Raw genomic sequence first — 24,111 nt, forward strand, 5'->3', positions numbered from 1 at the left:
ACGCAGACAAAATCTTTTACATTAGTAGACGGACTTGGTCCCTAGAAGATTTACTCTATCAGCCTGCAATCACACCGTTTGTAGATCTGCTCCCCACCTCTACGTGCAGCCCATGGTCTCTGCTCTTTCTTCATCATCATTTTTAGGACGCAGCATTGTTGCATTGAAAGGAAATTACAAATTGTAGATTTTGAAACGTAGAAGTAGTGCGAAAGATAAATACGGACGATGTAAGGCGTCTTGTCTACTTAAATTTCTAATGTGCAGCTGTGTGCTTTTACCGACCAAGCTCACCTCTCCCGAGTTTCAGGCTTGCTCAACGAGCAGCTTACTCTTCTCCGCCAAATTGCAAGCCAACTGAGTCATTGGAATGTTTTGCATGATGTCGAATACGGAGCACTCAACAGCCATCTCGCGTGCGATCCAGTTTCTCACTTCGACAGCAACCAAGCTATCAACACCATATGCGCTTAGCGGCTTACCCGCGTCAATGTCCTCCTCAGGTGTCATCATCAAACTTGCCAATCTCTGCACCATAGCTTTTGTAATGATCTGCACAGCCTCTTCGCTGATGGTGCCACACCGCATCAACTCTTCACGCAGCGAGACAACTTGCCCCTTGTTGGCTGAAGTTCCAGCGGCGAGGTTTCGCAGGGCACCGAACCGAGCATCACATATCCAGTACCATGCATCGTCATGCTCGTTGAACGGCAGACCGCACATGACTTGGCCCGGATGCTTGGAAGGGCCTTCGATGGCTGTTGCTAGCAGTCCATGCAAGTCGGACGTTTGCATGACCTTGAGTCCCATTGCTTTTACGTGGTCAACGTATTCATCATGCTCAGCAACAAACCCCACGGACAAGAGGTAACCGATATCAATAGTCATGGCAGGTAGTCCCTGACCTCGCCTGAATGCAGCAAACTCGTCCTGGAAGTTATTGCCGCACCCATAGTTACCCTGTCCGCGATGGCCCATAACACCAGCCAATGAGGACAGCATTACAAAGAAGTCCATATCGCGCGGCAGCAGTTCGTGTAAGTTCCAGGTACCATGAACCTTGGGGCCGACCGTTTTGCGGACGTTATCAGCGGTCATTTTGTCAAAGAGAGTGTCTTGCAAGACCATGGCGCCAGTCGCACATCCCCTGATGGGTGGTAATCCCTTGGCCTTAAGGTCATCGAGGACTCCCTGCAAAGCTGCTTTGTTGGCAACGTCACAATCATAGGCCAAAATGTTGACGTTGAACATATCCCTTAGCTGCAAGGTGAAGGCTTGATTATCTGGCCCACTAGCTGCAGAGCGCGAAAGGAAAACCAGATGCTGCGCTCCCTTTTCAGCCAGCCAGCGTGCAATCTCACGCGTGATGCCGCCTAACCCAGCGATGATATAAGTACCGACAGGGTGTATGCGTATTCGCGGGATGCGAGGCACGGCACGAACGACATCTGCTTCGTCGACGCGAACGACAACTTTACCCATGTGCTTGCCTGCCTGCATGTGTCGAAAAGCCTTCTCCACCTCAGACATGGTGAACATCTGAAGCGGTAAAATCGGTTTGATGGATTTGTCTTGAATCAGCTTCGCCGTGTCATGCCATAGCGCAACTGCTCGAGGCGTTGGGTTGTTCTCAAATTCGAGAAGGTTTACACCAATATAGCTCTTGTTGTCCAAGAGTGGTTTCATGTCAAGGCCGGTGTTGGCGAATAAGTCCGCCTTTCCAATTTCCAGAAATCGACCGAATTTTGCCAGGCAGTCAGTCCATGATAGACGCAGAGCTTCGCCGGCCAAGGAATTCAGAACTAAATCAACGCCCCTACCATTTGTAGCACGCAGTACAGCTTTGACGAAGCTGGTATCTCGACTGCTGAAAATACGGTCTTCGCGGATGCCATACTGTTCCATTAGGAGTTGTTTCTTGCTATCCGCACCGACTGTAGCGAAAACCTCAGCACCCTTGGCTTGGGCAATCATGATGGCTGCTTGTCCAACACCGCCAGCAGCGGCATGGATCAGAATTGTCTCACCAGCTGTGATACCGCCCGCAGTAACCAAAGCGTAATAGGCGGTCAAGAAAATGAGAGGCATTGACGCGGCTTCTTCAAAGCTCATGTCAGATGGTACGGGAATGGCGCCCTTGGCTGGGAAGCGGACATAGGTGGCAAAGGTATCGCACGATGCTGTCATCACCTTATCCCCAACCTTCAGATCTGTGACAGCTGATCCGACGCGAGTGATCACTCCCGAGGCATCGACACCCAATTTGTTCTCAGCTAGGTTACCCAGTGCAACGAGCACATCTTTGAAGTTTAGGCCGACTGCTTTCACCTCTATCTCGATCCAATCATTGGGCATAGGGGTGTGATATATCTCATCTTCTTCCCACTGGAATGTGTCTAGCAGTCCAGGTGTTTTGATAGTCAGTTTCAGAGGGCGGCCGCATCCCACGAAAGAAACCATCTCGGGATCGCCCTTTGCTTCGTATTTGCGCAGTGATGCATCCATCTCCAGTGTCCGCTCAACACGAGGAATAAAAGCAGTCTCATCGCGTGCAGCAAATTCACCCTCCGTGCCGTCGCCTCGGATGTGCGCTTCAGCAACCTTCAGTGTTATCCGGGATGCCTTTTCAAAGTCGATAGTTGACGGAGCCTCTAGATCTAGACATACAAGGCGTACACCGGCGTTCTCATTGCGGATAGCCCTTGCCAGTCCGACCATGAGGCTTTTAAGAGGGTGGGTGGTATCGAGAGCTCCACCACCAGTAACCCAAAGGGCTCCCTCGGAGGAGAGAACAATCTCACGAACTCTATCCCAGTCTTCATTCGTGAGATTTGCCAGGACGGGAATCTCCCACTCTGCAAGGCAGAGGCAATACTTCCCAGCTACACTCGTCTTGGTAATGCCCTTCCATTGAGCAATATCAACTTCATGACCGGCCAAGGAAAACGCCTCTCTCATATGGTTGGCAAGCTTTTGAGATGCTTGTGTGCCAGTGCTAATGATAAGACAAGGAGGCAAAGTCACGATTGACGTCTCGGGCTTTGTTGAGATGATAAGCGATACAGGTTCTTTGGACGTGTCTCTGTCACCACGAACATCAACATCGACACCGGAGAAGCCAGCCGATTTCAACGCGACGTTCCACTCTTTAGCGTCTAGGAGTGGACCTCCCTTTCGACCATCCGCTTCTCCTAGCCACCAACCGGGCAAAGGACCCATAATGAAGCCCGAGAAGATGCGCTTGATGGTTACCTCGGACAGGACGAGATGGCCTCCGGGCTTTAGAAGCGACTTGCAGTGTGCCAAGGTTTCTTGGATGCTCTTAGTTGCGTGAAGCACGTTGGCACATACGATAAGATCGAATGACTCGGGGCTGAATCCTTGCTCTGTGGGGTTATTTTCAATGTTGAGTGTGCCGAACTGCATGATAGATGCGTCTTTATCGAATCGGTCGGCTGCTTTGGCGAGAAACCCAGGAGAAATATCGGTGAAGTGATACTGAGTGGCTTTGGAGCTGCCATCGGGATTGCGCAGACGCTCCAGGACATGATACGTCGTACCGCCCGTTCCCGCACCGATTTCCAAGATGCGCAGTCCAGGTCGCTTGTCAGCTAGTAGACCAACGTATTCGGCAACATTGGTGTTGAAGCTTGTACCGAATGCGCCCCGGTAGAAAGCATAGAGAAGATCTCCTTCAGTCATGCATTGTAAAGCTTCGACCTCGTGTGTGAAGATGCGAGAAAGGTTTTGTCCGATGCGGTCCACCATTTGCACCGTGATATCACCACTCTCCGATCTTCCGATGCGCTGGCGGGCTCGCTGCATCTCGCCTTCAACATCTGCAGGGAGCGGGGGGAATTGCTTAACCTGTTCATGCATCCAGTCCACGTACAGCTTCCAGAATCCATCTTGTGGCTCGTGTATCTTGCCTTCCTCGCTCTCAAACCAATCCAAGATGCGGTGGATGTAGACCAGACAAACAAACTCTAGAAGATCCAGTACCAAATCATCGTCCTTACTCTTCAATGTCCTCTTGTAGATTGTTTCTTTGATTTGACATGGAGTCAGCAAGTCGGCATCCACATACCAGTTCTGTGCAAAGCACGATGCGCGCGTTTCCAGTCGCTTCGACACATTTTCAGCTGAGCCAACAGATGCAAGGACTACACCTTCCATGATGATGGTAGGTTCCACCATACTTGATTCGGACATGATAATGTCAGCAGTCCATGTTGTGTAGCTGAGCTTCTTTGCTGTTGAGCAACCGTGAAGCTCTGTACTCGGCATCTTAGGAGTATTTGCTGAAATGAAGATGCGTTCAAAGGACCTTGGCACTACAGCTTCGCTGAGTGATTGCTCTTTTCCAGAGATGCTCGGGAAGAGTAAGTGAAGAACTGAGTCCAGCGTGGCAGGATGAATGACATGAGGGAACTCGTAGCCCTTGGGCATGATTGCCTTGGTATCAGGCACTTTGATAACTCCATAACTGGCATTCAAGCCAACATATAGCTCAATCATGTTACGGAAAGTTGGGCCGTATTGCATTCCAATCGTCTCGACTGTATCGTACAAGAAGCTTCTCGCTGGCTTCTGGCATGCTTTTCGAGCTTCAATCATCGACGTCATACAGCGCCCGTTTTCAAGGGCCAGCTCGTGCTCCATCGCAGTCGAAAAGGTCTTGTAAGTGATTGAGATCAGACCTCGCGCATGAGCACTCCAGCAAGACATTTCTTTGTTCCACGAAGAGATTGTGAATTCGTAAAGTGCAGATGATGGTGCTGCCCGTGTGCCTGTACGGCGATTGTGCAGCTGTGTCATGACTTCAATACCCATCTCTGTGTCCGGCACACGAAGGGCGGTATCGATGCTGACGTCGCGCAATTCGAAGCCATGTACCTCATCAACGCTGGTTTCTTGGGCTACTTGGTGAGCAGCTTCAATAGCCATTACGAGCATACCTGCACCAGGGTAAAGAATGTCGCCCTGAACCTTATGCTCGCGAATCCATGGGTTTTCGTTGCATCGCAAAAAGTTGCGCCATGTGTATTCGGGTGTTCCGGGGAGGCGATAACCTAGAAGGTCGGTGCGTGGCGATTGACGAAGGCGATACTGTCGGCTTAGTTGTGATTCGCACCAGTATGGCTTATGGTTCCAAACATATGGAGGTAGATCGACCAGCATGTTGGCATTTTCTGGCTCCAGGCTATTGATCTTATTCAAATCGACGGGGTATCCTTGTGACCACAGATGACCCATGGCTTCCAGCGCAGTAGTAGCGCCTTCAAAATTACGGCGGAGGACAGTTGCATAGGTAAGATCTGCAGCGATTTTCTCACTGCTGAAAATATCCAGAAGATAATTGCGCAATGCGGAGTGTGGGCCCAGTTCGACGAAGACGCTGGCGAAGGCTTTGCGCGATTTGCTTTCCAGTGGATGGTTCAGTAAACACTTTGTGGCTGTGACGAAATCGACAGGAGATACCAGGTTCTCAACCCAGTAAGATGGTTTCATCATCTCGGGTGTAACAAGTGCACCTGAGACCGACGAGAACATGGGAATAGTTGAAGTCGAGCCATGCACGATACCTTCCAAAGCGCTTTCATATGCCTCACGTGCTGCCTCCATATGACATGAGTGGTACGCAATATCCATAGGTAGCCGGGTGCATGAGATTTGCGCATCTTTTAATATGCTTTTCAGCTCGCTGATGGCTGAAGCGTCGCCGGAGATGGTACAGGCTTTGGTAGAGTTGAAGCATCCAACAACCGCTCTACCGTTTTTCAGGCCGTCAATGTAGGTTTGTACGCTTTCAGCACTGGCAGAGACTGCCAACATACCGCCGTTGGTGGGAACAGTTTTACTAACTTGTCCTCTCAGCCACGCAATCTTGATCGCAGCCTCTTGGTCGATGAAGCCAGCGGCGTATGCAGCGGCGATCTCGCCACTCGAATGCCCTACGACTGCAACGGGGGTCACTCCAAAATCCCTCAAGAGATCCACTAGTGCAATCTGAATAGCGGTACATGCTGGCTGGCTGTAGTCAGTCTCCCGCAGCTTGCACTCAGTTTCCGTCTGGCTCAGCTCTTCATTGAGACTCCATGGGCAACCAAACGATCTAAGCAGTGCTTCAGATCTCTGCATGCTTTCAAAATACGCTGCATGAATCGATAGTCCCTTTCCCATTGCATGCCACTGTGCGCCTTGACCAGTGAATACAAAGGCGATGCGTGGAATTGCAGAACTAGAAGAGCGAACCACAGGCGCAAGACTGGACAGTCTCTCTTGCAGTTCGGAGACCTTCGATGAGACAACATACGATTTCCAAGGAAGTAGACTTCTTTTGGCGCTCAGTGTAAATGCCAAGTCACTGAGAAATGCGGGAGTAGCAGAAGTCTTCGCGGAGAGATATCGTTGTAACCGCTCGACATTGCGTCGTACTCCCTCTTGGTCGTTGGCAGAGATTGTAAATAGCTTTGGGGTAGGTTGTAAGTCGTGCAGAATTTCGCTGGATAGGTCACTCGCAGCGTCGCTCGAGTCGCTACTTGAAGTCTCGTCAGCAATCGAACTTGATGATCTACTGGAGGTGCTATTGGAGTAGCCTCCGCCGATTTCAGTGACACAAGGATGCGGTGCTGTTGCATGCCGACCCTTCAAACCATGGCGTGACAAGAAAGATGCTGTGTCCTCAAGAATGACATGAGCGTTGGCGCCACCAAAACCGAAGCTGTTGATACTCGCACGACGTGGTCCATCAGACGGCCACGGCGTAAGCTTCAAGGGTATTTCGACATTTTCCGGTAAATTGATCTCGGGGTTGAGCTTTTCAAACCTGTAAACGGTCAGTATACCAATGTGTAAGATCGTTGTAGCCTACATACCAAAGATTTTGAGGTATCAGACCTCGCTCTACAGCCAGCGCAGCTTTTATGACACCAGCTACGCCAGCTGCGCCCTCCAGATGACCAATGTTTGTCTTCACGGATCCAACATAAAGACTTGATTTGCGGCCCTCGACTGATCCAACGGTCTTCAAGATGGCCTTGGCTTCCAACGGGTCACCTGCCATTGTTCCGGTTCCATGAGCCTCAACATAGCCTGTCTCTGCTGGATCTACCCCAGCCATTTGATATGCCCTGCGAATCAAGTCTTGTTGCGCTTCACTGTTGGGTAGTGAAATTCCAGGCGTATGACCATCTTCGTTAGTGGCTGTAGCCAGTACAACCGCTCGGATAGTATCACCATCGCGTAGAGCTGTGTCTAGAGGCTGAACAGCACGTGATGTTAGTCTTGGTATTCAAGCTATAGTGTGTCTCGCGCTGGGGATCTCAGACCTTCAATATTGTCACACCAAAGCCTTCTCCACGAGCAAAGCCGTCTGCATTCGCATCCCACATCTTACTCTTCCCTTCAGGTGACAGAATCTTGGCTGCTCCTAAGAGAATAGACATATCGGGCCCAAACATAAGATTGGCTCCTCCGACAACACTCATCTCGGACTCTCCTGTACGAAGGCTTTGACATGCTAAGTGAAATGCAGTCAGACTGGATGAACAAGCTGTGTCGATTGTTAGGGAAGGCCCCCTCAGATTGTAGAACCAAGACAACCTATTGGAAGCCAAAGATGATGACATGCCAGTGGCATGGTAGATTGAAGGGCCCTCATTGTCGCGGGCTTGTAGGTTGGGGAAATCAGCTGTGAAAGTTCCGATGTAGCATGAAGTCTGAGTTCCAGACACCTGATCCAAAGTCAGGCCTGCATTTTCGAAGCCTTCATATGCGGCTTCTAAGAGGATGCGGTGTGTTGGATCCATGGCTTTGGCTTCTTTCGGTGTGATACTAAAGAAGGGTGCATCAAAAGCTTTGAAGTCTTGTTGTAGAAAGTGAGCATATCTGCAGTAAAACAAAGTCAGTTGACACTGTATATCTTGAAGGAATACCGCTGAAGAACCTTTGTTGGATGCTGCCTAATCGTTCTGGGTCAGGGTGATAGAATGCATCGACGTTGTAACGATCTTTTGGAATCTCAGTGCGTGCACTGCGGCCCTCGATGAGCATACGATAGAAAGCCTCAGGGTCCCGAGCATCACCAGGGCCCCTGAAGGCAATTCCAATAATGGCAATTGGTCTGTTCATCTTGATGATTGTGATACGCGAAGAAGTTGCGGCTTGCTTAATTAAAAGCAATTCGTGTTCTATGAAGCAACTTGAAAAAGTGGTGTTGCGAAAATAATTTGATGTTTCCAATCCAATCTCGTAGAGCTGCTTTAAATATAGTCACCAGGTCTCCAATCCATGTTCGCCTAGCTGAGTTCACGTGTTGCCCTGTTCTTAAACGGCTGCCGTATCGATTAGACCGCTATTAAGTAGACATACAGAGAGCACATGGTGTCAGTGAACCAAATACACGGAAACCATCCAATAGAATCTCACTGTTTGAGCACGCAGGATAGCAAGTGTGTCGGACTATGGGTCTGTAGGGATCATCGGCTCCGCATTCACAGAACCCATGCAAAGTGGGCTTTCCGAGTATAGAACTAGAGCTCTCATAGGAGTTTCCGTTGTCGAACTACTCCACATTGCAAGACTAGTAGTCAACTGCCCTGAGTCATGACGATGGCCTCGCGTTGTTTCGGACTTTGCACAATTTTTCCAAAGGATGAATACCACTACCTTAAATAATAGATTAGAACCGCGATTTAGGATTTACATGTTCCTGGTGAATAAGGAGATTGATAGCTTCGACTGCCATTTGAAGGACTATACTCCCAGCAAAAGACAGCCTCGAAATATTCTTTCCCGACGACGTAGCGATAAAGACTGCATCAGAACATTACTCTCATAGATGTTAAATCCGTCACCCCCACTCTGAACAGGGTAATCTCGGACCACTAAAGGCCCTTATTTCGGAGAATTCCTAGAATCGGCTGCATGAATCGTAAGCATCTGACCCTTGATTTCGGCGCCCAAATCAAGATCCAGCAAGCGCACATATGCAGCTGCTAAGCAGATCAAACTTGACATGAATCGCTTCTTTACACGAGTGTCATCCGGCACTATAGCCGCAATCAGCTCATTGATCTTCGAATTGAACCGAATGAAACCGAACCAATAGTAGGATTCTGCGAGCCTCTGTGTACAAGGTGGGACATTTGTTTCTCTCTTCACGATGTGATCAGATCTCTATCATGTCAAATTCCGAGATATTCACTAATGACAGAAAAGCCACAGAGTGAGACCAAATCTTATATTGTCAATATCAACAACCCTTCATTGTCGTTTCCCAGTATTTTGAGCTACTCATACTTTAAATTTCATACTCTGTGATGGGCGCAGTATACAACCCAGATACTGAAAGTTCATGCATCGATAATTGGTTGGTACCATCTAAACTGGTTGTCTGGATCATACTTTTGTTTGAGACACCTGAGTCTCTCTAGCCTCCACGGCTCATAGCCATATAGTGCCTCGAGAGGATCCTTCATGGTGGCTGTGCTGTTCCCATAATTCACATATTGCTGCAAGCGGCCGTAACCAGACGTGTCGATGAAGCGTTGTTTCCAGTAGTCAAGATGCTTCTCAAAAACTTGTCGATCCTCTATCCGTGCCGGTGTAGCGTTCAACATACTGTTCTCATGTTAGCCTTTGGATCGAATACAGACGAACGCAGTCAGCTCACAGGAAATGATTTGATCCTCCGCGCCATGGGAACGCTGTGGCATCATGAGATATCTCCCGAACACGCTGATCTGGCAGACATTCGAACATTGCGCCGAACCAGCCCCGTCCTTCCCACTCTTCGCTCATAGCTTTAACACTTTCAAAGAACTCGCGTGTGGTCCTCTGGTCAAAGGACTCCACACAAGTGGCGCCCATCATTTTGTTAGGGCCCTTAAGCCAAATTTCCGGCTTGCAGTAAAGTTTGTTCATCTCCTTATACGTCGAGAATGGCAATTCCGGCCAGGGCACAGATTTCGGTCCATTGTAGAGAACAGGGTCCAAGTTCTCAAAGATTTTCGCGTAAGTGGTTGCGCTCGTCAATGGTCCAGACCATACTAGATTAACGAGAATGATGTGCTAGCAAGTCTTAGCGATACCTTGAAGTGTTGGAGATGCGACTGAATACCTTGCGACCACTACTCTGACGTAGCCATAGAACAAATATTGCCAATTCAGCAGGCATGGTCTCAGAAACACTGTTCAGTGTCTCAAACACTTCATCACACTGATCTAGGGTGTACTCGAAGTCCCATGTGTGATGTATGCCTCCGTGCGCTTGCGGATAGACTTGAAACGTTGCCTCAAGTGCAATTCCAAAATTGTGGCCTGCTCCTCTGATACCCCAGAACAAATCTGGATTCGAAGTTTCTGAAGCTATTAACACGCTTCCGTCGGCGAGTAAAAGCTTGCAAGAGATCATGTTGTCATGTAGAAAGCCGTACTTGCCCTGCAAACGTCCTAAACCGGCACCAAATGCTACACCGATTACACCAGTAGTAGGACACGATCCAACATCTTTACATGCTGTCAGTCATGATACAAAATCTGAATAGCGTACCATACTTACTCACTTCCATACCCAAGTCATGCAGGTATTGGACGAATTCATCTGTTATGGTGCCTCCACCAATGGTGACGTGTCGCTTCTCCGCATTCCATTGCATCTGATTGAGTGGTCGCATGTTAATACATATACCGTTTTTGAAATGTCTCATCGTACTGGTGACAGCATGATGGCCGCCTCGGGGTATGAATGGAATATTCTTTTCTCGAGCGTACTTGACAACTTCGACCACGTCATCTTGACAACCTGGATTGACAATGGCGAGGTATGTTGGACGTGAGTACTGAGTGAATCGCAAATCAGCCTTGTCAAACTGCGTTCTATCTTTATCAAACTGTAGGTATATTTGTGCCCTACTTGAGAGCTTCGGTTGAAGCTCTAAACGGATTGTCTTCCCTAATAAGGCAAGGGTCTTGCTATCGTATTCGCTATTCATCTTCGATATAGTTTCACAGGCTTCTGAATGATGCCTTCGAGGGCTTGCAAGTCAAGAGACACAAAGGAAGAACATTGATTGCTGGCAATCGTACAATGGCTGTGTTGACGAAGAAGGTATCCTGAGAATCTAGGTCACATCTATGACCATGGCCGATTACGAAAACAAGGGACGGAGGCAGATATCCGATTGCGGCATGCTGGGAAGTATCAAGTGATTTGCATGGATAGGCAAAGACCTAGCGCATTGCTTGTTAGGACCTAAGCTTCGAAGCTTCAAAAAACTACCAATAACAAGACTGTTCTCGCAACGAGGTAATATCGTTGTGTCACCGCATGGGGCATGGATGAACTATTTTCATGCTAGTCATTGGGGTAGTACTACATTGACTCCCTACCACGTGGTTGAAGCTCATACCAATGATTGGTTTGCCAATCAAATTATTCGACCATCTTGCCCCCACATTCTCATGGCGCACAAAAACCGGACTATACAGAATCCATGTCTCCGGTTGCAACGGTCTGCACGCTACGCTCGGAGCAAGGATCGGTCCGATCACCAAGGGCCGAAGTAATTCTCCGAGCTGGTTACTACCATTCTTTCTTAGCGTCGCCACTGTTTACTGAACTTACACAGGTCGTGAGGGCGTGTCCAATTGCAAACTCTTGATTGGCTTGATCTTTCCTGAAATACCCGGAAATATCGATTATCGTACTCCAAAGCTGAAAATCGCAAGAAGAATGGATTTCGCGTTCCCAGACTCGTTCCAGCTGAACTTGCCGTAGGCTGTTCGATTGCTGTTAGTCATTTTCTTTCAATCTCTGGGCTGGACACATTCCCAACTTTCTGTCAATTGGATATCTCTTGCTCAAGAACAAAATGACAAAACCAGCACTGCCTGGTACCGATGCGCATCAATTCACCCAAGGAACATTATTCACATTTCGTAACATCATCACTGGCATTTTCGCTTTCGTAAGTCTCAATCTTAGAAATACCGGCCATTTCACCTCACAGTACTGGCCAGATTCTACTTCATGCTACGGGGAAGGTAGTGTACAATCTTTATCTGAGTCCTCTAGCTGGCTATCCTGGGCCAAAGCTCTGGGCTATCTCTCGCCTGCCATGGAATTACACGAACATGAAAGGTCGAATTAGCTGGAAGATACGTGAACTTCATGATCAATATGGTCCTGTTGTGCGAATCGCTCCTGATGAACTTTCATATACGACGTCGGGAGCGTGGAAAAAGATATACGGACAACGAAATCCAGAGTTTGTCAAAGCTCTAGATGGCAGAGGCATCGCTCCAGCGAGCATTGGTGGCCGGCGTAGCCTGATGACTGAGCATCAAGATAGACACCTAAGGCTAAGAAGAGCTATAGACCCTGCTTTTAGTCAAAGGGCATTGTAAGTCAATTTTTCTCATGCCATGCGATGTGGTGTCATGAGTCCATACTGACGTTGCTTTTCAAAACATTAGACGCGAACAGGAAAAGTACTTTCAAGATCACTCAGACAATCTTGTCCAGAAGCTGCATGAACGGTGTAAAACAGAACCACTCGACATGACGACCTGGTACAACCTCGTGGCATTCGATATCGTATCTGATCTGGCGTTTGGCGAGCCGTCAGGCTGTGTCAACAATCCCGATCAACCATGGATACAAGCTATTCTGGCTCGTGCCAAAGCTATCGTCTGGTTTCAGCTTGCCGTGCAGTATGGTTTCATGGGCCTTCTTAACTGGTTGACACCAAAATACGTTGTCGAATCAAGAAAGAAGCACATCGCCATGACTGAGGCGAAACTGAAAGCGCGGGTTGAAGCTAAGAATGCTGGCAAGGATTTCATGTAACTCTGCCCAATCATACCCGATTTGCATTAGATCATCGATAGAGTGCTAACAACTACACCCAACAGGTCTTACATCCTTGAGAATGACGAGAAGCTCAATCACCTCGAATTGGTAATGCTTTCATCCAACTTCATTGTGGCTGGCAGTGGTACATCTGCAGGCGGTATGTCTGGCTTGACTTACTTGCTCCTGCGCAATCCAGATAAACTTGAAAAACTCAAACGGGAAATCCGTAGTCAGTTCAAACGGCGCAGTGATATGATAATGCAGACAGTCACTAGCTGCAAATATTTGCGCGCTTGCCTTAATGAGGGCATGCGCCTGTACCCGCCTACTCCAGGATCGCTGCCGCGATTTGTACCTGGCAAGGGTGAGATGATAGAGGGCAAATGGGTTCCAGGTGGCTATGCTGTAGGTGTCAACCAGTTGGCGGCTGGGCACTCGGAGCACAACTTCAGACGCGCACGCGAGTTTCACCCAGAGCGATGGCTCGATGAGCCAGACTCAGAGTTTCAGAATGACGACCGCTCTGCTGTTCAACCATTTTCATATGGCCAAAGGGCTTGCATTGGACGATCGTAAGTATAAACCGTATAGCAAATGCACTGGAGATATGTGCTGACTACTATGGCTACTACAGTATGGCCTATGCTGAGATGTCACTTACTATGGCGGTTCGTTCACTATTTTCCGACTACATTCGTTAAGAAAAACTAACAATGCCTGTCTACAGAAACTCGTGCGGTATTTTGACTGGGAGCTGCACGATCCTGAGAACGACTGGTGGAACAGTCAAGGGACTTATCTGGTGTGGGAAAAGTTACCTCTGCTTGTTAACCTGACGCCTGTGCCTGATTTTGATCAATAGAGGTGACAGGAAAGATTTCCATAGTTTCTAACAAGAAAAGGTTCAGATGTTGCCAGTGGGAGAGATTATTGGAGTAGATATAGCAGTGTTCAAATCAAAACAATTATAGTATCGTCCTCAGTAAGCAGAGAGATTACTACTTGATTCTCCACCCTTTCTCCTGTATAGGTCTAGTGACTCGAATTTAGCATAGGACAGAATACCTTGAATGGTCACCCACCCCTTGTTTAGTGTCATGCACGTGGACAAGACGTGCTCTCGAAACATGCGTGGCCGATTGCCATATTTAAACTCCTTAAGTGCTCAACTAATCGAAACCACCACTTTCTCAGAACACGCCACCACTAACGCATCCAAAATGCTGCGGAATTATCTTATTCCAGGGGCTTTTGTCTCTCTTCTATTATACATCATCAATGTCACTATCATCAAACCACTAGGAAATCTGATCAAAGCGCGCCAACTCGGTTGTGGTCCGGTGCCTTTCGAGCCGACACAATGGCCCCTTGGTATCGACTTGGTCCGCCACGGTTTGAGAGCTGACAGAGAGCAAAGGACACCTGACTTCGTGGCTGCGCGCTTCGAAAAAATGGGCCGTTATACTTGGGGGCTATCCCTGCTAGGTACATCAAATTTCATCACAGCCGAACCGCGCAATATACAGGCAATCCTCGCAACACAGTTTGAAGATTTTATCATGGGAACAGCGAGGAGAACAAACCTGAAGACAGCACTCGGACGAAGCATCTTCGCCGTAGATGGCAGGGCTTGGCATCGGTCCCGCGAGGCTATGCGACCTATCTTCACCAGAGATAGTATCTCCAGGCTTGATCTGCTTGAGGAACACATCCAAATAATGTTTCAGATCATTGAGTCAACTGAAAAAGAGTCTACAATTGACGACGATGGCCGAGTGTGGTCGGCACCTGTAAGTTTGGCCGCCCTGTTGCCGCGTCTCACTATGGACTCAGCAACCGAGCTATTCCTTGGCCATAGTACACATTCTCTAAAATCACTTCTCTCCATCCAACACAATGGACATGGACAGATTCAGAATGAGCAAGACGACTTTGGTCATTCCTTCGAGCGCATGTTGAGCATACTGGGAACGAGGATGCGACTGCGAAGCCTCTATTGGTTATACGGAAATAAGGAATTGAATCAATGCATTCAGACTTTGCACAACTTTGTCGACAACGCCATCAATGCAGCTGATCAGTCCCGAGAGCAAGGATCCTCCAAACTCCGCTACGATTTCTTGGAGTCATTGCGTGCCCGCTGCTCTGACCGCGCCGAAGTACGTGAACAAGTCCTGGGACTCTTAGCCGCTGGCAGGGATACAACGGCATCCCTTGCAGCTTGGGTCTTCTATTGCCTCGTGCGAAATCTACGGACTTACATCAAACTACGCGAAACAATTCTCGATACTTTTGGTCCTTACTCGAGTACAGTTGGGCAAAGTATAACATTTGAGAAACTCAAAGGATGCTCCTATCTCCAACACGTCTTAAATGAGACGTTACGCCTACACTCGGTTGTACCGTTCAACTCGCGATGTGCCATACGAGATACGACTCTTCCCACAGGCGGGGGTCCGGATGGAAATATGCCCGTCTTCGTACCCAAAGGCACAGAGGTCAACTTCAGCACACATGTTCTTCACCGACGGAAAGATTTGTGGGGTGAAGATGCTGACGAGTTTGTGCCTGAGCGGTGGGAAACGAAGAGACCTGGAACGACATGGCAGTATGTCCCTTTCAATGGCGGACCACGTATATGCATTGGGCAGCAGTTTGCACTCACAGAGGCTGGATATGTGGTAGTTCGAATGATACAGAGATACGATGCGATCGAGGGGCTGGACATTGATTTAGAGCGAGACTGGCACAACTTCACCATTGTGTGTAGTCCCGGAAGTCCAGTGGCCAGAGATGCTGCAGTCAGATGTCGATTTAGGGTTGCTATGGAATAGTGTTGATTTTGAGGTTTTGAACAGATATCATGAGCTAGCTACGTCAGATTTATTTTCGTCAAAAGTATTGGTCGACTATATTTCAAATTGCTTTTTGTCCCTACATTGAAGAACAATGAATTCATATCACAACATTGTCTTTTTCACGTACACGGAGAAGTAACTGCTAATTAGCTATTTTGTTAAGCAAGTCTGAACGACAGTGCAGAGCATGACAAAATCTAGAAATGTATCAATGGTATGTAATATCATAAGCCTTTGCTAATAGCTTTAGCACCAATTGAAATTCCACCTATCAACTCACCTGCAGTCCTGTATGCACTGCGAATTCGGCGATGAATATGACCTCAGACAATCTTTGAAGATTCCCTTTCCATTCGCCTGTGATCGATACAGACCCCATGCCTCGAGTCATGGCAATGTCCAAAGACGCACGAGCCCAACCACTAAGGTCGGACCGAACACACGATTAGCGTGCTCGTACTAAGAGTCAAGCTCCGCATTCCGGGCCCTGGAAGCAACTTGCTTATTTTCCACGTACAAGCATTCTCGCTTCCGAGGAGATCTTCACTGGGAATGCTTGTCTCAAATATGCACGCAAAATAGGCTATCGTAGTTCCCCCACGTGCTTCTCAACTTCTTTCGATTGGTTCGCAGTACTTACGCAAATAAGCATTCTATCTGCATCGTTGTTGTCGGTAAATGACCATGGGTTTTATGCGACGTGTTATAGAGATGGATCGGGTGGATCGGGTTGATCAAACTTGACGTGTAAAATGCTGCATATCGTATAGTTTCCTCTTCCTTAATTCGTTTACATCGATATATCGGCCGGTTTACTATCATGGTCTACGTTATCAAGCAGTACGGTTCTCTAAGTGATTGATGTTATAGCGGATTGATTTTTTCAGTCTCGTGACATCAATGCAAATCTGTTCACTTACCTGATCCATCTTATCGTACAGGGACAAAAATGGATTGCATGTGTCAGTAGTAGAGCGGGGATATTTTCCAATTTTTGTTGAAGACGTCAAGCATGACTTACTTAATTGCAACATGAAGGCGTTGAGGAGATATCGCACAGTGAATGCAACAGGCAAGATTGCTTATAGCGACCCCTATTCACCTTATTCTTTTAATGGCTACTGGCATGTATTGTCGGTAAACTGAATTTTCCCATCATTTTTCGTTCTCTATGACAGAAGCGGTAACACCCGGTTCCGCAAAGATCTTTTAGCGTCTAACACATTGATTAATTGCAGGTGTGAAACTTAGATATCAATAAAAAAAGGAACCTCGATCCGCGGAGAAGCATTGGCCAAGGGTCTGGGGTAAGCCTGCAGGGTGTTTTTCCTAATATCACCCGATCCCTTGTTACAACACCCTGGAACTACGCTTTATTCCGATTTTTTTGAGTTAGCCGTTGCTGTGATGGTCTCCTACCCTTTGAGGTATAAGTAAAACTATGAAACAAATATTGTCATCACTGCTAGACCGCCATGCAACACGGAGCAAGTTCAAATTAGTTATTCGATTACTTGATTGGCGATTTACGAGTCATCTGTCGCATGGTCGAAGCCGCGGCCGAGTTTCTGGATAGTGTTGCAGCGCCCTAACAACTCGGCCCGAAAGGTAGTTGGCCCGATACGATCAGCTCAAGATTCAGTCAGTGATGGCTCAGATCAAAGGGCGTGGCTATTCTTCGGCAATACAAGATGAAATGAATCGACGAGAGACTGGCTGCCACTCTTTCAACCACGTGGTTGATGTTCTGGCTGATGGACTGCTCAGGGATGACTGCCTACAGTTTGCAGTGGTAAGAGAACGATAGAGAATGGTTTTTACTTGTAATTGCGGATGTTGAAGGTAGCTTTCAGCCTTCCCTCAAAACTATCTAAACCCTTTTGCTAAGATATTTTGCGTGAAAAAAATAATTGGTTCACTAACAATGGCGAAATCAGCTTCCGATATTATTCGCCCTAAGCGAGAGTTGAAGGTGCTGTCATTAGGCATGACACGTACTGGTGAGTCTACCCCATCCATGACTTCAAATGCCATATCACATAGGGAATTCGATGAACTGACCGATGTGGGCATACAACAACAGGTTCAGCTTCAATAACCCAAGCTCTTGAAATGCTGGGATATCAAGGCGTACACCATGGGATTCAAGCGCTCAGCTCGCCTCTCGAATGGCAGCTTTTCAACAAGGCCTGTGACTCTTTCTTTCCTACTCTTCCGACATACACAGGAGCACTATTTACACGCGCTGATTGGGATATTCTTTTTGGACCGTACGAAGCCGTCACTGATATGGGATCCTTCTTCGCCATGCAGCTTATTGAGGCGTACCCAGAAGCGAAAGTGATCCTGGTAGAGCGCGATATCGATGCATGGTATGACAGTATGGAAGAGGCGATCTTCAGCACCACATGGGGACTGCGTGCGGACCTTGTTATCAATGTACTGGGACCGCTGTATGGGCTGAATGGCGGCAAGACAATTCGCAAAATCATGCTGGGGTATTACGGCGTGCAAAACGTGAATGAAATGCGGCGAGTGGCCAAGGAACGGTACAAGCAACACTATGCCGAGATTCGAGCTGCAATTCCCAAAGAGCAATTGCTTGAATTCCGCTTGGAAGATGGCTGGGAGCCACTATGCGAGTTTCTGGACAAAGAAGTACCTAAGGTTCCATTTCCCACAAAGAACAAGAGAGAGGAGCATGTGAAGCGGGTTAGGCAAAAGCAGAATTTGTTCTTCAAGCACGTTGCAATAAGATTTGCCAAGAAAGCAGTACCTTGTAGTGTGGTTGTTGGGGTCATGGGCTTGTTAGTCTGGAAAAGCAGGTCGCGGGACCAATGGATCGCAACACTGGAATTGCTCAAAAAGACAATGTTAGATCGACGGTGAAAGGTTTTGTCAGCAGAAATCGTTTGTTGGGGAAAAGGATGGGTTTCACAGATATCGCTGCATTGGCTTGTACTGTTGTATTCTGCACCGAATTATTTAGGATGCCCCTCTGGCAACCGTTTTTCAACATTGGTTATCAGAATAAGACAGAGTTATCTGTTTTCATTTCTCAGAATGTATTACATCCCGATATTCACACAAATGAATATAAGATATTTCCATTAACATGTCACATACCCTTGCCCATGGAGTACACAATCGCTCTAGTCAGCTGTAGCCCTTCAAGTATGTACATAGCATTCATATGCACAGTTGGTGAGAAATTTAGTATGTTATTTTGCAAATTTTGATCCAATGTGTATACGGTAGCAACCCGGAAACTGAAGCCCTTCTCTCACAATTGTTTAACATCCACTCACTTGAAACTGTACAAGATTGGCACTCAACACTACACATGTCCAAGACCTATTCTATCTGACATTACTCCAAGAAATATCCGAAGTTCAACTTTTAGTCGAGCCCCAATAAGCCAGACTAATCAACAAGCTTTTAGTATGGGTCGAAAATGCAGAGTATTCTTGTGGGAAAGCTGGTCTCTGAAATCTGAGGGGGTTGGGAATGTCACCATGCAGGCCCGTCAGCATTAGTGTTTGATATATGCGAAAATGTCCATCAGAAACGTCGGGGAAAGGAACAAGGTCTGTACAAGGAATCATTGAAGTAATATCTACACACTAAATATCTTATCTATAGCCTGTATCGAAACTTCCGATTATGAAAATCGGTAGCATCCTCGATGACGCCCATCTCACTGGCAGTACTATGTTGCAAGCCTTCAGCTTCTTCCCGGTCACGCTGGGCGTTTCGTCGCGCAAGCAAGGCACGTATGGCGAATGCTAAAAAGAACTGGGCAACTGAGCAAGCCAAGACTGTCCTCACACCTGTTTCGTAGATGGGGGCCTCCTTGGCTAAGAATGCTTGGGGCCCTAAGGGTTTGGCTCAGGTCAATCGAGGGATGCCACAAGTTTGGGGGCCGGAAGTGGTACTCACCGATGATATTTCCAACACAATATGCCAGGAAAACAAACGCTGTTCCCGTCGTCCGCTTCGTATATCCGGCAACGTTGGATGCGGGAAACTGAAGTGCGATTACAAGTCCACCCACATACGAGCCAACCTGAGTTTACTCTTTAGCAAAGCCGGTCCTAGCTACTCGCGGAATTGATTGAAATGCATACCAAATAGTAGCCCGCGAGGCACCCTGCGAGATTCGTTCGCGGCAACTGCCATATCAACGTGGTGCCGATAATCGTAGGACAGAGGTAAAGCGCCATCATATAAGTCCGCGCATTCGGCAGACGAGACGCGAGAAACGGACCCGTAAAGACCCAAAATACCTGCGCAAAACCCTGAGGGATACCGTACAGTGTCGTGCGCAACGCATCGCCACCAGCGACATCTTTGATAATCAGTTTACCAAAGTTCGACATACCACCATTAATAACCTCATTCAAGAGAACGTAAACAAAAAGCAACCAAATCTGCGCATCCGTCAAAGCCTCGAGAATCTGGCGCGGCTTGATAGTACGATTGTACACACCAGTGCGATTCTTTGCCGCGCGCGCAATCAGCAGCGCCTTCTCTTCTACCGAAAAGTTCTTCGCGGACATGATGTTATCGGGGAGTTTGAAGAAGAGGAGAAAGGACCAGAGCACCGTCATGCCGCCACAGATGAGATAGATGATTTTCCAGACGGTGAAGTTTTTGGCGTAGCCGACGCCGTAGAAAAGGATGCCGCCGATGGCGGCGCCCATGCCGTTGAAGCAATAGAACATGCCTGCACGAGCGGGTTGCTGGTCACCCATGTACCACATGCCTACAATCTGGCCACCAAGAAAAATCACGCTCAGCATTGATTGGCGTTCTGGGAGAAGAATAGTTTGGATGTTGAGAACTCACCATCATAAACGCAGGCGTAACAACAGATTCAAAGATGCCCAGCAAAAACCGCATAGCCGCAAATCCCGCAAAGTTGTTCGTCGCAGCGGTGATGAGCATGATGGAGCCCCAGCAGAAGCAGTAGATGGACACTACGCGCGCGGTGGGAAAGTGCTGGGCGAGATATGCGGACGGCCACTCAGCGACTAGGTAGGCAAAGTAGAAGATGGAGCCGAGCCATGAGTACTGCGCGCCGGTGATACCGGTTGTCTCGAATAGATCGAAGACAGCGGAGTAGCTGATCGCTTGCTTGTCGATGAATTGGAGGAAGTAGGTGCCGCATAGTAGGGGTAGTAAACGCAGATCGACTTTTCTGGATACGCGCTTGTTGGCTGCTTCGTTGTCGAGCAGCTCGGCTATGTATTCTGGTGTGATGTTGTGCTGTCTCAGGAATATGTTTGCTTCATCGAGATCTTCTACTTGGCCTTCAATGTTGCTTTCTTTCTTGTTCAGAGAGTCGCTGTCAAAAGCGTGAGTTTGCTGGAGCTCGATGTCTTTTGACATGGCTGATTCCTTGCCATCTTCTTTGGGAAGGTCGGTGGTGGTTTTCATGATTGCAATTGGAAGATCACAGGTTAGGGATGAGTTTGCAACTGTGAAGAGCTGGATGGAACGACCTTATGGCTGCGGGGATTCGTTTATTCGCGTGTCTTGGAGTACCCAAGATCAAATGAACCTTGATACAGCTTGATGCGCAAGACTCCTACAAAGATACCACATGATAAAAGAGATATTGGATGAACCTTATCAATACTTCCGGTTACATCGGAATCGGCTGTGCACCGCATTTCCTCTCTATCTCGTTATCGGAGGAATGTTGCACTCGAAGTAAATGCAACATCACTTCCAAAAAGACCGTTGGAGAATGTGGGTTATTGCAAGGTTGAGACAAGGGTAGTATATGCAATGCAAAGTCGTGCTTCTGCACTAAATAGGCGGCATACTACGTTTGGTTAAGATAACTCAACCATTTGTAAGGACAAAAACCTGTATGGGCAGTTTAGATGGCGTTAGCGGGACCACACAAGAAGATGATTTGAGCAAAACTTCCCATTCCTTGTAATTGATAGCGTCTTGGCTACATTGTCCTATCAACGCTGGCCCACTCTTGAGGCAAACAACCGTATCATATACGCCCAGTCCTCTATCAGAAGTGTTCCCCGGCGGTACATAAACATCCGATAACATGTTTTGCCAAGATATTGAGATGGCGAATTACTTGCATCATTATCGTACATAATGATGAATCCGAGGAATGAAATAATATCGCACGAAAAATGCGGGGTTGAAGTCAGAAAATACGATGAGAAAGTGGTGACATGATTGAACAGACGAAGCCACCCATATGCTTTCCCACTAAGCCTACCCAAGCCACCAGTATGAAGCTCTAATACCACACCCAACCCAACTCCACATAACCCTTACCCCATATACCAAACTCACTGCTGCGAAAGCTCAACCTTCGCCCACCAAAAATCACTCTCGCGCACCGCATACTCATCCCTCACCATCTCCGCCAAAGCCCCCACGTCGCCCCCTCCAATCAACTCTGTATTCCCCTTGCCAAACATCATAACCTTTCCCTCCTCCCTCTGATACTTCTCCCACTCCGGCCTCCCTCCATACCGGCCCTCAATCGCATTCGGACTCCCCGTACAGATAAAACTCGTGACATACGCATGCAGGATGCCAGATAACTCATCTTGCGATTGCAGCGCCGAGCAAACAGCCGGGTCCCGTACTTCGTAGAACATGTTGTCGGCGTGGCGGGCGCCGTCGATGACGTCGCGGCGCATGGCCCAGTGGTAGAGGTACACGGGTACGTCTGGGCTGGCGAAGAAGGCGGTTTGTCGGACGGGCGCTACGTATGCGTACTGAGCGTATGCAGCCTCTATACGCTTGTACATTTGTCCGACGCCCAGATCCAGCCGTGTTTCCTTGTAGATGGAGGTCGGGTCCGAGGTCGGGTCTGGGTAGAGCTTGTTGATTGTTTCTATATCCTCGCTGCTTAGCTGTGGGAGCAGTGTTTTCCAAAAGTCAAGGAATTCGGACGGGGAGGACATGGATTTGTTGACGTATAGGGAACCTTCGTTGCCTTGGAAGCCCGTCATTATGGGGAGTTTGTGCCATTGGCCGGTGCGCCAGGCGTCGATGGGGCGGCAGCGGATGATCTCGTGGTCGATTACGGGTTGAAAGGCCCAACGTAAGCTGGGGTTGTATTTTTGGAAAACATTAGTTTGGGCTTTGGCGATGGTTGAGGTGGGAAGTTTGCGAAGGTAGGTGAAGATCTCGGACTCGAGGAGTGATGGTGGACATTCGACTTCTTTCAGGAAATCTTGGAACTGCATCTCATGGATTTCCGCATCTGGGTTGCGGACGGCGCGGGATGTTGGAGCACCAGATTCGATAATGACTCGATGAAATTTCGGTGCTTTGCCCTCTTCGTAGTTGAGTAGATGGTGGCCAATCTGCGTGGCATGAGCAATTGAGCAGCCCAGAGAGAAATGATTGAACATACCGAATGTGCACCAGCTGAGAGACCTATGAGAGTGACACAGTTCTTGTCTCCCCCAAAGGACCCAATGTTCTCCTCAACCCAGTCAAACAGGCATATCTGATCTTTCAAGCCCAAATTAAGCGCACCCTCTTTAGCACTGAGTTTCGATGGCAGGAAACCCAAGGCCCCAACCCGGTATCCAAACGAGACTGCAACGAAAGGCTTCTCGGACCACCCAACCATTGACGCAGTATCATGCATAGCAGCATTTCCGCGATTGAAAGCCCCTCCATGCAAGTAAACCGCAACCGGAAGCCCTGTAGATTGCTCTGTTCCCGCTTGACGGAACACGTTCGCAGTCAGACAATCTTCGCTTTCGTCCAACGTCGGTCCTACTTTGACGAACTGCTGTGCAGGAGCTCTGGGCCCAAATTTTGTTGCATCTATAATCCCTTCACCCTTTCCTACTTTTTCTGGAGGCCTGAACCGACGGTCACCGGTCGGTGGTAAGGCATATGGAATTCCTCTGAATGCCTCAACTGCGTGAGGGTACTTTTCGTGTAAGACAGTCCCTACGACTGTCCCTTGTTGGAGCTGAATCTTAGGCGATGACATTGAAATGAGCGAATAAGTTATTTCTAACGTCTGTTTACTACTGGGTTGTGCCTAATGGTCCGGTGAATTCAAATCAATAAATATTTGAAATTAGAGGAGACTTTGTTGTTTCAATCTGATTGGGTTGCTTTCTTGATTTGAGTATATCGGTAATACCTGTTTGAAGACGGTGATATAAAATGTGCCGACATCCCTGCCCGTTTCGGATCATGTTATCTGCTCTCAACTGATTCAGCCCCGCCCTCGCCCCACCTTGCCTCTTCCTATCTCCTTAGTTCCCCACTGCGATATGTGATGAGCTGCTGGTTGCATATATGCCCCAAAGTTTCCCAGTCGGAGCCGTACACCCAGCGCAAAACTCGGCCGAGAATGGCTCGCGATCCGCGTACTCCATG

General features: G+C 48.1%; 6 protein-coding genes across 6 annotated transcripts; 2 read left to right on the forward strand and 4 right to left on the reverse strand.

Annotated features, from left to right (window-relative positions):
• Positions 1-225: 225 nt before the first annotated feature.
• PSV08DRAFT_193195 (uncharacterized protein) lies at positions 226-8,133 on the reverse strand (the record flags this gene model as incomplete). The annotated part of the gene is made up of 4 exons (XM_014218564.1): positions 226-6,829; positions 6,879-7,264; positions 7,332-7,890; positions 7,949-8,133. The coding sequence occupies 4 exons, from the start codon at positions 8,131-8,133 to the stop codon at positions 307-309; spliced, it is 7,653 nt and encodes a 2,550-aa protein (XP_014074039.1). The 3' UTR covers positions 226-306.
• A 1,223-nt stretch (positions 8,134-9,356) lies between these two features.
• PSV08DRAFT_242745 (uncharacterized protein) lies at positions 9,357-10,997 on the reverse strand (the record flags this gene model as incomplete). Its single annotated transcript, XM_014218563.1, has 4 exons — positions 9,357-9,624; positions 9,677-10,074; positions 10,124-10,512; positions 10,565-10,997. The coding sequence occupies 4 exons, from the start codon at positions 10,995-10,997 to the stop codon at positions 9,357-9,359; spliced, it is 1,488 nt and encodes a 495-aa protein (XP_014074038.1).
• An 879-nt stretch (positions 10,998-11,876) lies between these two features.
• PSV08DRAFT_367406 (cytochrome P450) lies at positions 11,877-15,693 on the forward strand (the record flags this gene model as incomplete). Its single annotated transcript, XM_014218562.1, has 7 exons — positions 11,877-11,972; positions 12,025-12,407; positions 12,481-12,849; positions 12,919-13,431; positions 13,722-13,723; positions 14,105-15,467; positions 15,630-15,693. The coding sequence occupies 7 exons, from the start codon at positions 11,877-11,879 to the stop codon at positions 15,691-15,693; spliced, it is 2,790 nt and encodes a 929-aa protein (XP_014074037.1).
• Positions 15,694-17,641: 1,948 nt separating this feature from the next.
• Positions 17,642-18,606, forward strand: PSV08DRAFT_358142 (uncharacterized protein; the record flags this gene model as incomplete). The annotated part of the gene is made up of 2 exons (XM_014218561.1): positions 17,642-17,717; positions 17,801-18,606. The coding sequence occupies 2 exons, from the start codon at positions 17,642-17,644 to the stop codon at positions 18,604-18,606; spliced, it is 882 nt and encodes a 293-aa protein (XP_014074036.1).
• Positions 18,607-19,307: 701 nt separating this feature from the next.
• PSV08DRAFT_213926 (major facilitator superfamily domain-containing protein) lies at positions 19,308-21,108 on the reverse strand (the record flags this gene model as incomplete). The annotated part of the gene is made up of 4 exons (XM_014218560.1): positions 19,308-19,592; positions 19,657-19,783; positions 19,845-20,489; positions 20,566-21,108. The coding sequence occupies 4 exons, from the start codon at positions 21,106-21,108 to the stop codon at positions 19,354-19,356; spliced, it is 1,554 nt and encodes a 517-aa protein (XP_014074035.1). The 3' UTR covers positions 19,308-19,353.
• Positions 21,109-22,043: 935 nt separating this feature from the next.
• Positions 22,044-23,716, reverse strand: PSV08DRAFT_376347 (Alpha/Beta hydrolase protein; the record flags this gene model as incomplete). Its single annotated transcript, XM_014218559.1, has 2 exons — positions 22,044-23,072; positions 23,123-23,716. The coding sequence occupies 2 exons, from the start codon at positions 23,714-23,716 to the stop codon at positions 22,044-22,046; spliced, it is 1,623 nt and encodes a 540-aa protein (XP_014074034.1).
• Between the last annotated feature and the right edge of the window lie 395 nt (positions 23,717-24,111).

The sequence above is a fragment of the Bipolaris maydis genome (assembly GCF_028858645.1).
Source record: "Bipolaris maydis strain C4 unplaced genomic scaffold PSV08scaffold_1, whole genome shotgun sequence".
Lineage (NCBI taxonomy): Eukaryota > Fungi > Ascomycota > Dothideomycetes > Pleosporales > Pleosporaceae > Bipolaris > Bipolaris maydis.